This window comes from Geotrypetes seraphini, chromosome 12 (assembly GCF_902459505.1).
Source record: "Geotrypetes seraphini chromosome 12, aGeoSer1.1, whole genome shotgun sequence".
NCBI classification, from domain to species: Eukaryota; Metazoa; Chordata; class Amphibia; order Gymnophiona; family Dermophiidae; genus Geotrypetes; species Geotrypetes seraphini.
In genome coordinates, this window is record NC_047095.1 from 104,110,254 (window position 1) to 104,123,093 (window position 12,840).

General features: G+C 43.0%; 1 protein-coding gene across 1 annotated transcript in view; it reads right to left on the minus strand.

The window, feature by feature from the left end:
- Window positions 1–5,432: 5,432 nt before the first annotated feature.
- Window positions 5,433–12,840, minus strand: part of LOC117346210 (vomeronasal type-2 receptor 26-like) — a 66,064-nt gene continuing 58,656 nt past the window's right edge. The window contains exons 8-9 of the mRNA XM_033915612.1: window positions 8,377–8,408; window positions 5,433–5,505 (exon numbers count right to left, since the gene is read on the minus strand). Coding sequence (XP_033771503.1) covers window positions 5,433–5,505; window positions 8,377–8,408 — 105 coding nt within the window. The remainder of the gene's footprint in view (window positions 5,506–8,376; window positions 8,409–12,840) is intronic.

The following is a 12,840-nucleotide window of genomic DNA, read 5'->3' on the forward strand; positions in this document are numbered from 1 at the left end:
GGCTGAATGAACTCCTGAACAGTGGCTGGAAATTGCCAGCCTACCCAGGGAGATGTGAGCTCCAGAAAACGAAAGCATACTGCTGAATGTGAGTTTTGAAAAAACATTTGTTTTTTTTGTTGTGCTTTTGCTGACAAGTGCAGGGCAAGTTGCCCACACTGGAGCAAGAGGGACTGCTCCAAAGGACTTATAGGACATTGCCTTGAGGAACGTATTGTTGTTCTGCCATGCTTGTGGATTACAAATAAAATGAAGCTGTTTTTCTTTTGAAAAATTCCTTTTTCCTTTCTGCCAGCCATACAAAAGGCGCTACATAAATCTACTTGTGGTCCTGGTCTGGCTTTCCTCCAACCTAGGAACCGGCCCGGCCACAATATGCATCACTGATTGTACAGTTTTCTTCTTATGTAAACCGCTCAGAACATATAGCAGGGCAGTATATAAGAATAAAGTTTTATTATTATTATTATATAGGATGCCCATATGCGATTCTCAAAAACCACTTAGATGACTGCTGACTAAGCATTCTATACAGAATCAGGCTTGAAACATTTATCAAAACTGTAATGATATTCTTTTAAAGCAACAAATATCAGCAATAAATCTGCAAAAACACATAGCAGGTAGTTCTATAACAGGGTACCACCATTTAGTAACCAAAATTAAGCAGGTCAATGGACCACATAATAGATGTGACATTTACACATGAAACATACAATATTCTGAAACTCAGGGGCTTAAATGTAAGACCTATCTATGGTCCATCCATGTTCCTTCCCTGTGATTACTCCTCTGAAATTTTCCTAACAATTTGTGAGGACTTTTCTTTTCAAATGTACTTTTATGGGTTTGCAATCAATAGAGTTCTTGCAAATTTTGACCATTCTTTAAGAGTATAAGAAAGCAGGAAAATTATCTTTAGATTTGGGCATTCTAGTTTGTGAAAGTACTTTGCTCCCCCAAGCCAAAGATGTCCTCAGGAACACCCCTAAAAGTGCATGGTTCATGAGCCCTCTGAGTGCATTGTTAAGCAATTCACTGACCTACTCTGGCAACATGGCTCATAATTGAATTTGCGGATTTAATGTCAGCTGTGTTCTGTAAAATGCTAATCATTCTTTTCTCCTATAAGGCTGATTCTGTTTGGTCAACTTTGCTAACTCAGTTACAATCTATATCTAACTTTAATATCACGAACACATCTCCTCCATTGTTAAACAATGTTTCTTCAAACTTCGACAGATAAGATCTATTTCTAAATTTCTCTATCCCTCCTCTTTAAAGATTTTAATCCATTCATTCATCATAGCCAAAATCGACTACTGTAATGCCCTATTTTTAAATATCAGTCAAAAAGAAAAAAGAAGACTTCAAATCATTCAGAACACGGCCATAAAATTAATCTATAACGCAAAAAAATTTGATCACGTCTCCCCATTATTAATAGACGCGCATTGGTTACCAGTTAACCATAGGATCCTCTACAAACTGATGTTCCTAATCTTCAAGTCCCTCACATTTAGTGAACCACAATTTATTTTAAAATCACTTATCCCATACAAACCTCAAAGATCTTTGCGCTCATCTAATCAAAATTTATTAACTGTGCCTTCTTTAAAAATCATTGGAACGAGAAGAGCTGATATGTTTACTGTTGCAGGTCCACAATGGTGGAATTCCCTTCCCCATTATATTAGAATAGAAAGTGATATCCTAGTATTCAAAAAGCTTTTAAAATCTCATTTATTTAAGGACGCCTTTGATCTATAACTAAATTTATGGACATCTTTAACTAATTTTTAATCTTCTAAATTGTTGATTTAGCTCAAACAAATATGCAAGAAATGCTTTGAAAAATTTTTACCCTACCTTTCGTTTTTCCCTGGTTTTTTTGTTTTTTTTCCTCTTCCCCATTGTAACTTTACCCTCCTTCCCTATCTCTCATGTCAGTCTTAATTGATTTTATTGTAATTAGGTTAAAGTTTCTTTATTATATTATGTACATCGCCTAGAATCCTGAAATAGGCGATTCATCAAATGTGAAATAAAACTTGAAACTTGAACTTGAAACTTAAAAATATATTTAAAATGCCCTTGTTCCTGAAATTAAACCTTTCTAGTTAATGGGTGAATCCTCTTAGCTAGATTGATTTTATTACATGTATATCATCCAGTATATGCACATGGAGGAGTGGCCTAGTGGTTAGGGCTGCAGTCTTAACACCCTGAATCTGCAGAGCCAAACCCAGCACTGCTCCTTGTGACTCTGGGCAAGTCACTTAACACTTCTTTGCTCCAGGTACTTTAGTCAGATTGTGAGTAGAGAGTTGCGCGGGGACAGAAATCCCACCCGTCCCCACCCGTCCCCGCCAAAATCCCACCCATCCCCACCCGTCCCCGTGAGGAATCCCTCCGTCCCCACCCGTCCCCGTGAGGAATCCCTCCGTCCCCACCCGTCCCCGCGAGGAATCCCCTCCGTCCCCACCCGTCCCCGCGAGGAATCCCCTCCGTCCCCACCCGTCCCCGCGAGGAATCCCCTCCGTCACCATCCTTCCCTATAAACTTCAGAAATAGTTATTTTATTTAATTATGCTACTGAATTAAAGGCTCTGGTAGAGACCCATTTACAAATAAGCAAAGAGACTATTAATTTGGAAATATTAATTGGGAAGAATACATACTTTGTAAATGGGTTTCTACCAGAACCTCTAATGTAAATATAAAATATAAATACTCAGCTGATGAGAACCCACAAACTGTCAGCTGAGGACTTCCTTTGCAGTTGGCCTGGGGTCCCTTTTGCCAAGCTTGGCAGGCAGCAGTAGCGTCCCTGAGTCACAGATGCTGGCACCTCAGTGGCTCATGGATGCTGCCAGCGACTGCTGCGCTTGGTGGAGGGGAGTTCTGACCATCTCTAGAGGAGGTCCTCTGCTGGCGGTGCTTGGGGATCCCCACCAGTCACAGCAAGGGCCAACAAGTACTTCAACACTGTAGAAATAAAACCAGAAATGCATTTCCTTTTCTTTTGAACACAAAACAAAGATATCTGCCATATACATTTCCCAAGGCAGATGACTCTATGCAATGTCACCTCGGTAACAAAATACAAAAATAGACAAATACACCCCCTCCCTTTTTACTAAACCACAATAGTAGGTTTTAGCACAGGGAGTTACGCTGAATGCCTCGCGCTGCTCTCAATGCTCATAGGCTCCCTGCGCTAAAAAACAATATTGCGGTTTAGTAAAAGGGAGCCATAGTGCAAAATATAGACAACAGATATAAATTCTCAAAACAGACACATTTTGATCACTAAATTGAAAATAAAATCATTTTTCCTACCTTTGCTGTTTGGTGATTTCATGAGTCTCTGGTTGCACTTTCTTCTTCTGACTGTGCATCCAATCTTTCTTCCTTTCTTTCAGCCTCCTGTATGTTTCCTCTCCTCCAGACCTCATTCTCTCCCCCAACTTTTTCTTTCTGTCTCCCTGTTCCCCCTTCTTTCTGTCTCTCTGTCTGCCCCCTTTCTTTCTTTCTCCGTGCCCTCCCCCAAGCCACTCGGTTTGCTGCCACCGCCATCGGGGAATAGTCCCCAAGCCACCGCTGTCCCAAGCTTTCCCTGCAGAAGCGTCGCGCTGACCAGCATTCCGCTCCCTGACGTCAATTCTGACGTAGGAGAGGAAGTTCCGGGCCAACAAGGCATTTCTCCTCATTCCATCCAGCCTGAGCCCCATCTCTCCTTGATCCAGCATTTCCCTTCTGTGTCTGTCAGAATTACCATTCCACCTATTTTCCAGCATCACCCTTCTTTGTGTCCATCTCACCTATATCCCTATCTCACCACTTTTTCAGAATCTTCATTTGTCTCTGTCCTTGTCTTTACCCCATATTCACCATTTGCCCTTTCAATGTCTTTATCTCCCCCCCCCCCACACACACTTTTTCAGCATTACTTCTATGTCTCTATTTCACCTCCTCTTCATGTCCCCTCTGTATCTCTATCCTTATTCAGAAGGTCCTGCTTACCCTTTCTCTTCTTTGTGTCACTATCTCCATTTTCAGCTTTCCCCCTTTTTCCTTTGTTAATGCACCCTGTAGCCAGAATCTTTCCACCCTCTCTCCACTCCGGCCCAGCCCAGTATGAAATATTTCCTTTTGTTTCTCTCCCCTCTCTCTTCTCCTCCCTCACCCACGAGTCCTGCATCTGGCCCTCTCCCTTCTACCTGCACCTGGCAACACCCCCCTGCTCTCTTAAGCAACTCGTCAGCAGCGGTGATCAAGACAAGCTGCCGACATCGAGGCCTTCCCTCTACGAGTCCCACCTTTGTGGAAAAAGGAAGTTGAAACAAGCGGGACTCGCAGAGGGTAGGCCCCGACGCCAGAAGCTTGTGTCGATCGTTGCTGCTAAGTTGCCGAAGAGAGCCGCAGGTAGAAGGGAGAGGGAGATAGGAAGGCTGTAGAAGCTCCGGAGCATGACACCGAACCCGGCCAGGATGATTTCTTTTTCAGGCTGCTGCTGCCGCTACCATCCCCCACCCGAAATGACAAAAAACAGCCTAATGCCCGCGTCGGGAAATAGCCATGCTGAGCAGTGAGCTCAGCACGTACACAGATGAAAGCCTTGCTTGCTGATTGGTCCGGCGGCACGGTGGGGCGGGGCCGCCGGACCAATCAGCAAGCAAGGCTTTCATCTGTGTACGTGCTGAGCTCACTGCTCAACATGGCTATTTCCCGACGCGACGCCAGACTTGCATCGCCAGAATTTAGGTAGGTTGTTTTCATCCCCGTGGGAGTCCCGTGGGCAAGGGGGCGTCCCCGTGGGAGTCCCGTGGGTCAGGGGGGCATCCCCGTGGGAGTCCCGTGGGCCAGGGGGCGTCCCCGTGGGAGTCCCGTGGGCCAGGGGGGGAACCCGCGGGATCCCCGCGGGACCCGCGGGATCCCCGCGATCCCCGTTCCCGTGCAGACCTCTAATTGTGAGCGCAATGGAACAGATAGGGAGTACCTGAACATAAACAACTTAGGCTAAGGGCTCCTTTTATGAAGGTAAGTTAAGGCCTTAACACGCATGCTAGCCACTACCACCTCCTTTTGAGCAGGTGGTTGATTTTTGGCTAGCGTGCGCTAATCCGGCGTGTGCAATAAAACCGCTAGTGCACCTTCGGAAAAGGAGCCCTAAGTGGTCTATAAATACTAAAAATAGATTTACTAATCTAGCTTCTTTCTATGTTATCCACTATGAACTAATTGCTGCCAATATTTAACCATTCTTGAAAACTGATACCATTTTTGAAATGCTAAGAAAATATTATTTCTTCTCAGATATGGATAACTTTATAAGATGCCCAGAGGACCAGTGGCCCAATGAAAAAGGAGATGTCTGCATCTCAAAAATAATAAGCTTCCTTTCCCATGAAAAACCTATGGGAATTGTTCTACTTATCAGCATTTTCTTTCTCTTCTTCACTGTCATCATTCTGGGAATCTTCATTAATTACCAAGACACTCCTATTGTAAAATCCAACAACAGAAACCTAAGCTACATTCTTCTAGTCACCCTCATGCTCTACTTCCTCTGCTCATTGCTCTTCATAGGCTGTCCTGATAAAGTGACTTGTGTTCTGTGACATTCTGTCTTTGAAGTAACTTTCTCCATCTCTCTCTTCTCTGTCCTGGCAAAAACAATCACTGTGGTCATGGCTTTCCAGACCACCAAACCTAGAAGCAAGCTCCAGAAATGGATGGGTTCCAGGGTCTCATACTCTATAGTCCTTTCCTGTTCCCTTTTTCAAGTCCTCCTGTGCCTTGTTTGGATGGGTATTACTCCTCCATTTCCGCATCATAACAATCAGAAATTGGAACAATATTAGTTGAATGTAATGAATTGTCAGCAATTTAATTTTACTGTGTTCTGGGTTACCTGGGATTTATGGCTGGTATCAGCTTCATTGTAGCTTTTCTAGCAAGAAATATACCTGGCAGTTTCAATGAGGCCAAACACATCACCTTCAGCATGCTGGTGTTCTGCAGTGTCTGGGTGTCTTTCATTCCTACATACCTGAGTACTAGGGGAAAGTATATGATAGCAGTGAAGGCATTTGCTATCCTGGCCTCTGGTTCTGGAATACTGGGTTGTATATTTATCCCCAAGTGCTACATTATTCTATTGAGGCCTGACAGGAATAACAGGAAGTTTATCACAAAAAATAAATTGACTTAAACTTCCCTAAATGTTCCAAGTTTCGGTTGTTTTCATGCGTTTCCATGCTTTGAAGGAGTCCTTCTTTTCTTTTATGGCTTCCTTAACTTCTTTAGTAAGCCATGCCGGCTCTCTTTTGCCATTTGTTTTCTTTGCTTTGGACATCCATGGAATGTAGAGGCTTTGTGCTTCCGTGATAGTATTTTTCAGAAGGGACCATGCCTGTTCTACCATTTTGACTTTGCCCATTTTTTTCTTGATCCTTGTTTCACCATGGTTCTCATACTATCGTATCTTCCCCTTTTAAAGTTTAAAGTCGTGGTTGAGGGTTTTAGTGCCTCTCCCCTTCCCGACATCGAGTGTGAAGTTGATCCTGTTGTGATCGCTCCCCAGCAGGTCTGTGACTTCTACATCTTTAGCCTGCCCCGTAATGCTGTTTAGGACTAAGTCCAAGGCTCCCCCACCAATTGTTCCAGGAATCAGTCCCCTAGAACTTTCAGGAACATTGCCTCCTTGCCACAATTTGAGGTTCCCAGGTCTATCCCCGGAAAGTTGAAATCCCCCAAGATTTGATATACTGCCAGTACATGAGTATTAAGTGGTTTGCATTATTAGTACAATAGAAGTGGAGGTTACAAAAACAAAAAAGTAAGATACATTAGGGATAGGAGTGACATGTTTACAAACCATCAGAGGGTAGAAGAAAGTTGAAAGTGTCAACAGAGGGTATGAAAGCTCAGGAGATGAAAGGAGGGTAGGAGTAATGAAGATATGAGTCATTGCTGTAAATTCTAAAGACTCAGACCCAGACTATGGTAAGTAACCGCATAGGGTTCCATAGCATTGGAACAGAGTTGATTTCAATTGTTTCTGGAAGGAAAGCTAGGGGATTTCTTCAATTAATCATTGAAGTATGGTGTTTCATAGATTAGGACCCATATATGAAAAGGCTTTCTTTCTAGTTGATTATAGTTTTATATCTCTCGGGCCTGGGATTTCAAATCAGTCATGTTGAGATGATCTTAGAGTTCTATTAGGTTGATATCTGATCAGTTTCTCGTAAAGGTATTCTGGAAGATTGAAGATGCTAGGCAGCCTGCTCATGTGGCAGCCCTTAGATCAAAGGCCAGTACTCTAAAGGAGTCCAGCCTCATCTGCGTATGTTCCAATTTAGCAGGAACTTGTCCAACTTTGTCTTGAATCCCTGGAGGGTGTTTTCCTTTATAACAGACTCTGGAAGAGTGTTCCAGTTTTCTACCACTCTCTGAGTGAAGAACTTCCTTACGTTTGTACGGAATCTATCCTCTTTCAACTTTAGAGACTGCACTCTCGTTCTCCCTACCTTGGAGAGAGTGAACAATCTGTCTTTATCTGTTAAGTCTATTTCCTTCAGTATTTTGAATGATTCAATCATGTCCCTTCTCAGTCTTCTCTTTTCATGGGAGAAGAGGCCCAGTTTCTCCAAATTTTCACTGTACGGCAACTCCTCCAGCCCCTTAACCATCTTAATCGCTCTTCTCTGGACACTTTTGAGTAGTACCATGTCTTTCTTCATCTATGGTGATTAGTGCTGAACGCAGTACTCCAGGTGAGGGCACACCATGGCCCGGTACAGTGACATGATAACCTTCTCTGATCTGTTCGTGATCCCCTTCTTAATCATTCCTAGCATTCTGTTCGCCCTTTAAACTGCCGCTGTGCATTGTGTGGACAGCTTCATCGACTTGTCGATCAGAACTTCCAAGTCTCTTTCCTGGGAGGTCTCTCCAAGTACCGCTCTGGACATCCTATATTCATGCATGAGATTTTTGTTACCGACATGCATCACTTTACACTTATCCATGTTGAACCTCATTTACCATGTCAATGCCCATTTCTCAAGCTTCATTATGTCACATTGAAGATCTTTGCAATTCCCCTGTGTCTTCACTACTCTGAATAACTTCATATCGTCCACAAATTTAATCACCTCACTCATCATATTAATGTCCAAATTGTTTATAAAGATGTTGAAAATCCGGGATCCACTATGATGTGGGCCCCGGTAGTGGTTCTGGTTATTTGGAGGGGATGGGGAGGGGGTGTGGGGAGGGGAGTTTGGGTTTGGAGTGGGCTTGGGATAGTTGGTGGTGGGGCTGGGCATTGAGGGTATATCCGCAGTCCCTTAAATTTTTATTTACAGAGTGTAATTTTTTCTTCTTTGAAATGTTTCGTCAGGGCAGGAATATGGGGAGGAGCATTTTATAGATGTATAGTCTTTGGGGAGGCTGGGCTCCTGGGGCTTCTTTATATTGGTTTCAACTGGAAAATATTTTCTTGGCTAGTTTATGAGTACGTCTCTTAGGCTGGTCTCCTGGAATGTGGGGGGTATTACTTTGCTGATAAAGCGACAAAAAATTCTTGTCTCCCTACAACGCACTAAAGCAGACATTGCCTGCCTCCAGGAGACCAGACTGACAGATGAAGAGCATCTTAAGCTTAAAAGATCATGGGTGGGAGAAGTATTTTTTTCTTCCCCCATAGGCCATCATGGCGGTGTGGCCGTTCTTCTTCATAGGTCCTCCCCCTTGGGCGTCCAGATTTTAGATAAAGATATGGAGGGTAGATATTTACTGTTGCATCTTCAGGTGGGGGACTCCTTTTATCTTTTGTTAGTGGTTTATGGGCCAAATTCTTCACCATTTCCCTTTTTTCAATGCTTGATTGCATTGTGTTCCCGCTATTCTAGTGATCCCCTACTTTTGGTGGGGGATGTCAATTTAGTGATGGATTCTGAGCTGGATAGGTCTATGGGGTTTAGTGCTTCAAAATTTTTGCTCCACCCTCGACTTAATTGACCCATGACGGCTCCTTCATCCGGAAGTGCGAGATTATACTCATCTATCTTGTGCCCATGGTTCTTGGTCTCGTCTCGATTATGTTTTGTTGTCTTCCTCTTTGTTTTCGCAGGTCACTGCAGCAAGAATTTGCCATATTTACATCTCTGATCATGCACCAGTTTGGATTGATATTCGATTGGAGGCCCCCTTCTTTGATTCAGGGCATTGGAGGTTTCCTGCTTATCTTGCCCAAGATTCTGAGTTTCAAAAATTTTTACTGGGTTAATGGGAGGATTATGTTTCTAATAATGCTCAGCACCTAGATGACTATTGTTTTGGGACACTGCTAAATTGGTCTTTCGGGGGGAATATTTTAGCCTATACCTTTACTAGGATGCGGAGAGTAAACAAAGCCATTATCGTACTGGAACGGGCATTGCAGGTGGCTAAATGTATCTATGGGGCGAAGCCTTCAGAGGCTACCAAATAAAAGTATTTAACTACACAGGTTAACCTCAATACCCTGCTTCAATCTAAGATGCAATGATGGGCTTCCTATCGTAAATATCATTTTCAAAGATATGGTAACAAACCAGGCAAATTGATGGCTAAATTGGTGGATTTGCATAAGGGTAGGTAGCCTATTTTAGCTATTCTCCCAGGGGCATGATCGTTTCCGCACCGTAGATATAGCTAATGCTCTGAAAGATTATTTTGCATCTCAATATGATGCAGGTTCTCCCCTGTCAGCGGAACTGGTTAATGATTATTTGAATTTTTCAGGGATGCCGCGTCTGTCGGAGGAGGCAGTACAGCAGTTGAACCATCCGTTACAGGCCTCTGAGCTACAGAAGGCTATCAGGGCTATTAAGCCCGGTACTGCTCCCGGTCCCGACGGCTTTTCAGGTGAATTTTATCGCATCCTTGAGACTTTGCTCTCTGGTCCCTTGTTGTCTTACTATAACGAGGCTGTGCGAAGTGGCTCATTCCCTCGATTTGCCAATGAGGCATCTATAGTTCTTTTACTCAAATCTGGTAAGGCTGCTGATCTCCCAGGTTCATATTGGCCTATTTTTCTACTTAATGTAGATCTTAAGCTTTTTTCCATATCTTAGTAAATAGATTGCTTCCCTACATCCCTTTGTTAATTCATAAAGATCAAGTTGGCTTTGTCCCAGGACAGCAATCGGTGTTAAATGTGCGCAAGATTTTACTTGCTTTAGCCCACGCTCATTAAGTGGCGGTTCCAACTCTATTTGTGAGTCTGGACGTGGCTAAAGCATTTGACAATGTCTCTTGGACTTATATATATCAAATGTTGGATTATATTGGAGTCTCTGGATTCTACCATTACGCCCTTTCTTCCCTGTACGCCAATCCTATGGCTTCCTTATTGGTTAATGGAATTTCCTCTGAGAAATTTCCTGTCCGCTGAGGAACCCGTCAGGGATGCCCGCTATCCCCACTATTATTTATTCTCAAATTAGAACCTCTTTTATGTACTTTGCGTAATTTCGTGGAGGTGCAGAGGTTGCATATAACTGATCAGGAACTTAAAATATTGGTGTTCGCAGACGATCTATTGCTCATATTAACAAACCCAACACGTTCTCTTCCGGTGGCTTTGGATTTAATATCGGAATATGGGTTTTATTTGGATTTGGTCATTAATCTTGATAAATCGATGGCTATGCCTTCCCATCCTTCCCTCCGTCATCAGTGGAAGGGCACATTTCTAGTACAATGGGCTGACACTTATTTTAAATATCTGGGAGTTTTAATTCCATTAGATCTTTCCACTTTATATGCCATTAATATAGGACCTCTGTTTCGCTCTTTGTCTGTGAAGCTACGTATGTGGCATACTTTTCCTCTTTCTATTATGGGTAGAGTTGCATTACTTAATATGATTGTGATTCCCTCTTGGCTATATGTTTTTCAAACTCTTCCTTTATATTTTTTGAGTCGAGATGAGACCAAATATATCCGTTCTCTTCAATATTTTCTTTGGAGGGGCCACCGGGCATGATTATCTTATCATCAGATGGCGTGTCTACTTTCTAAGGGGGGCCTTGGATTACTTAACCTTCGTTATTTAACTATTAGTTGTGGCATGCCATATTAATGATTATTTTAGGGGAACGTCTGATTTTTCTAATACCTCCTTAGAACTTACTTGTTTTTGGGAGACCACTTCAGTGCATATATACATTCCATTTCTCTGCCTTCTCCCTCTCATCCTGGACTAAAGTTGTTTGGTATGAGATGGGTTTGGGCATGGATATGTAGATTTCATGGATTTAGTATCCGCGAGTCCCCCTTCTTGCCTAACACGTTTTATGCCTGGAATGGGGGTCTCGCGGTTCATTTATTGGGAAACTAAGGGGTTGATATATTTGTTTCACTTAGTTTATCGGGATGGCACCATTAAATCCTTTGCCCAGTTGTGTAGAGATTATGACTTGACTGATAGGGATTGGTTCACATATTTGCAGATTCCTCATTATGTGAATTCCCTTCAACAATCTAATTTGGGTGTTGCCAGATGTGAAATATTGTCTGAGGCCTATGCGTTAGATGCCCAAATGTTGGTGCCTCTTAAATTTCATCATCGGTACTTGAAAGATGAGACCTCATTGCCTGATTATGCTAAATATCAGATCACCTGGGCACAGGATCTTAATGTTATACTGCCTGATGATACTATTTTAACTGCTGTAACTCGATTGCCTTCTTTAAGGAAATATATATATTTTTTTGAAATGCAATATAAATTGCTGTTTTGATTTTATGTTTCACCTAAGTGGGCGCACCAAGCCAAGCTTCACCCTTCTCCCTGTTGTGCAACAAGTGGACACCTGGAAACCACTCTCTGCCATATGTTTTGGTCTTGCCCGGCTGTTCAGATCTTTTGGACCAGCTTATTTGCTTTCACTGGACACATCTGGAAGATGACAGTATGTCCTTCACCAGAGCTACTTTTCAGAGCTTCACCTTCTCATCACCCTAGACAACCTGGTGCTAGGGCCTTTCTGCGATGGTCAATTTTGTCTGCTCTTAAATGTATTTTATTGTTCTGATTGGAGCCAATAGTTCCCACACTTTCCTTGTGGAGGGTCCAGTTGATTACTTTGCTAGCTTGGGAACGTCGGAGTGTTCTGGACCTTTCCTCAGTACGTGGTCTTCATTTCATGGGTGTTTGGGAACCTTTTTGGAATACTATGACACCCGTGGCCAGAAGTCAGATTTTGAACTATAAAGATGTTGAAGAGCACGGGTCCAAGCACCAAGCCCTGTGGCACCCCACTGGTGATGCTCTTCCAATCCAAGTATTGTCCATTTACTCCCACCCTCCGTTTCCTATGCTCCAGCCAGTTTTTAATCCACATGACTATTTCACCCTTGATTCCATGGCTCGCAATTTTCCGTTCATATGGAAGCTTGATGAAAACCTTCTGAAAATCCAAATATACAGTGTCGACCAGGTCGCCCTTGTCTATCTGCCTGTTTACTCCCTCGAAGAAGTGCAATAAAGTTCGTCAGGCAAGATCTGCCTTTACTGAAACCGTGATGGCTGGTCCTCATCAGACCATGTTTGTCATGGTGATCAATGATGTGATCTTTCATCAGTGCCTCTACCATCTTTCCCGGTACCGAGGTCAGACTCTCCAGTCTGTAGTTTCTCAGGTCTTCCCTCAAACCTTTTTTGAATATTGATGTAACATTCGCCACCTTACAGTCCTCCGGAATCTTTCCTGATTTGATCGACAGATTGGCTATTAGTTGAAGCAGTTCAGCTATTATCCCTTTCAGTTCCTTGATGAT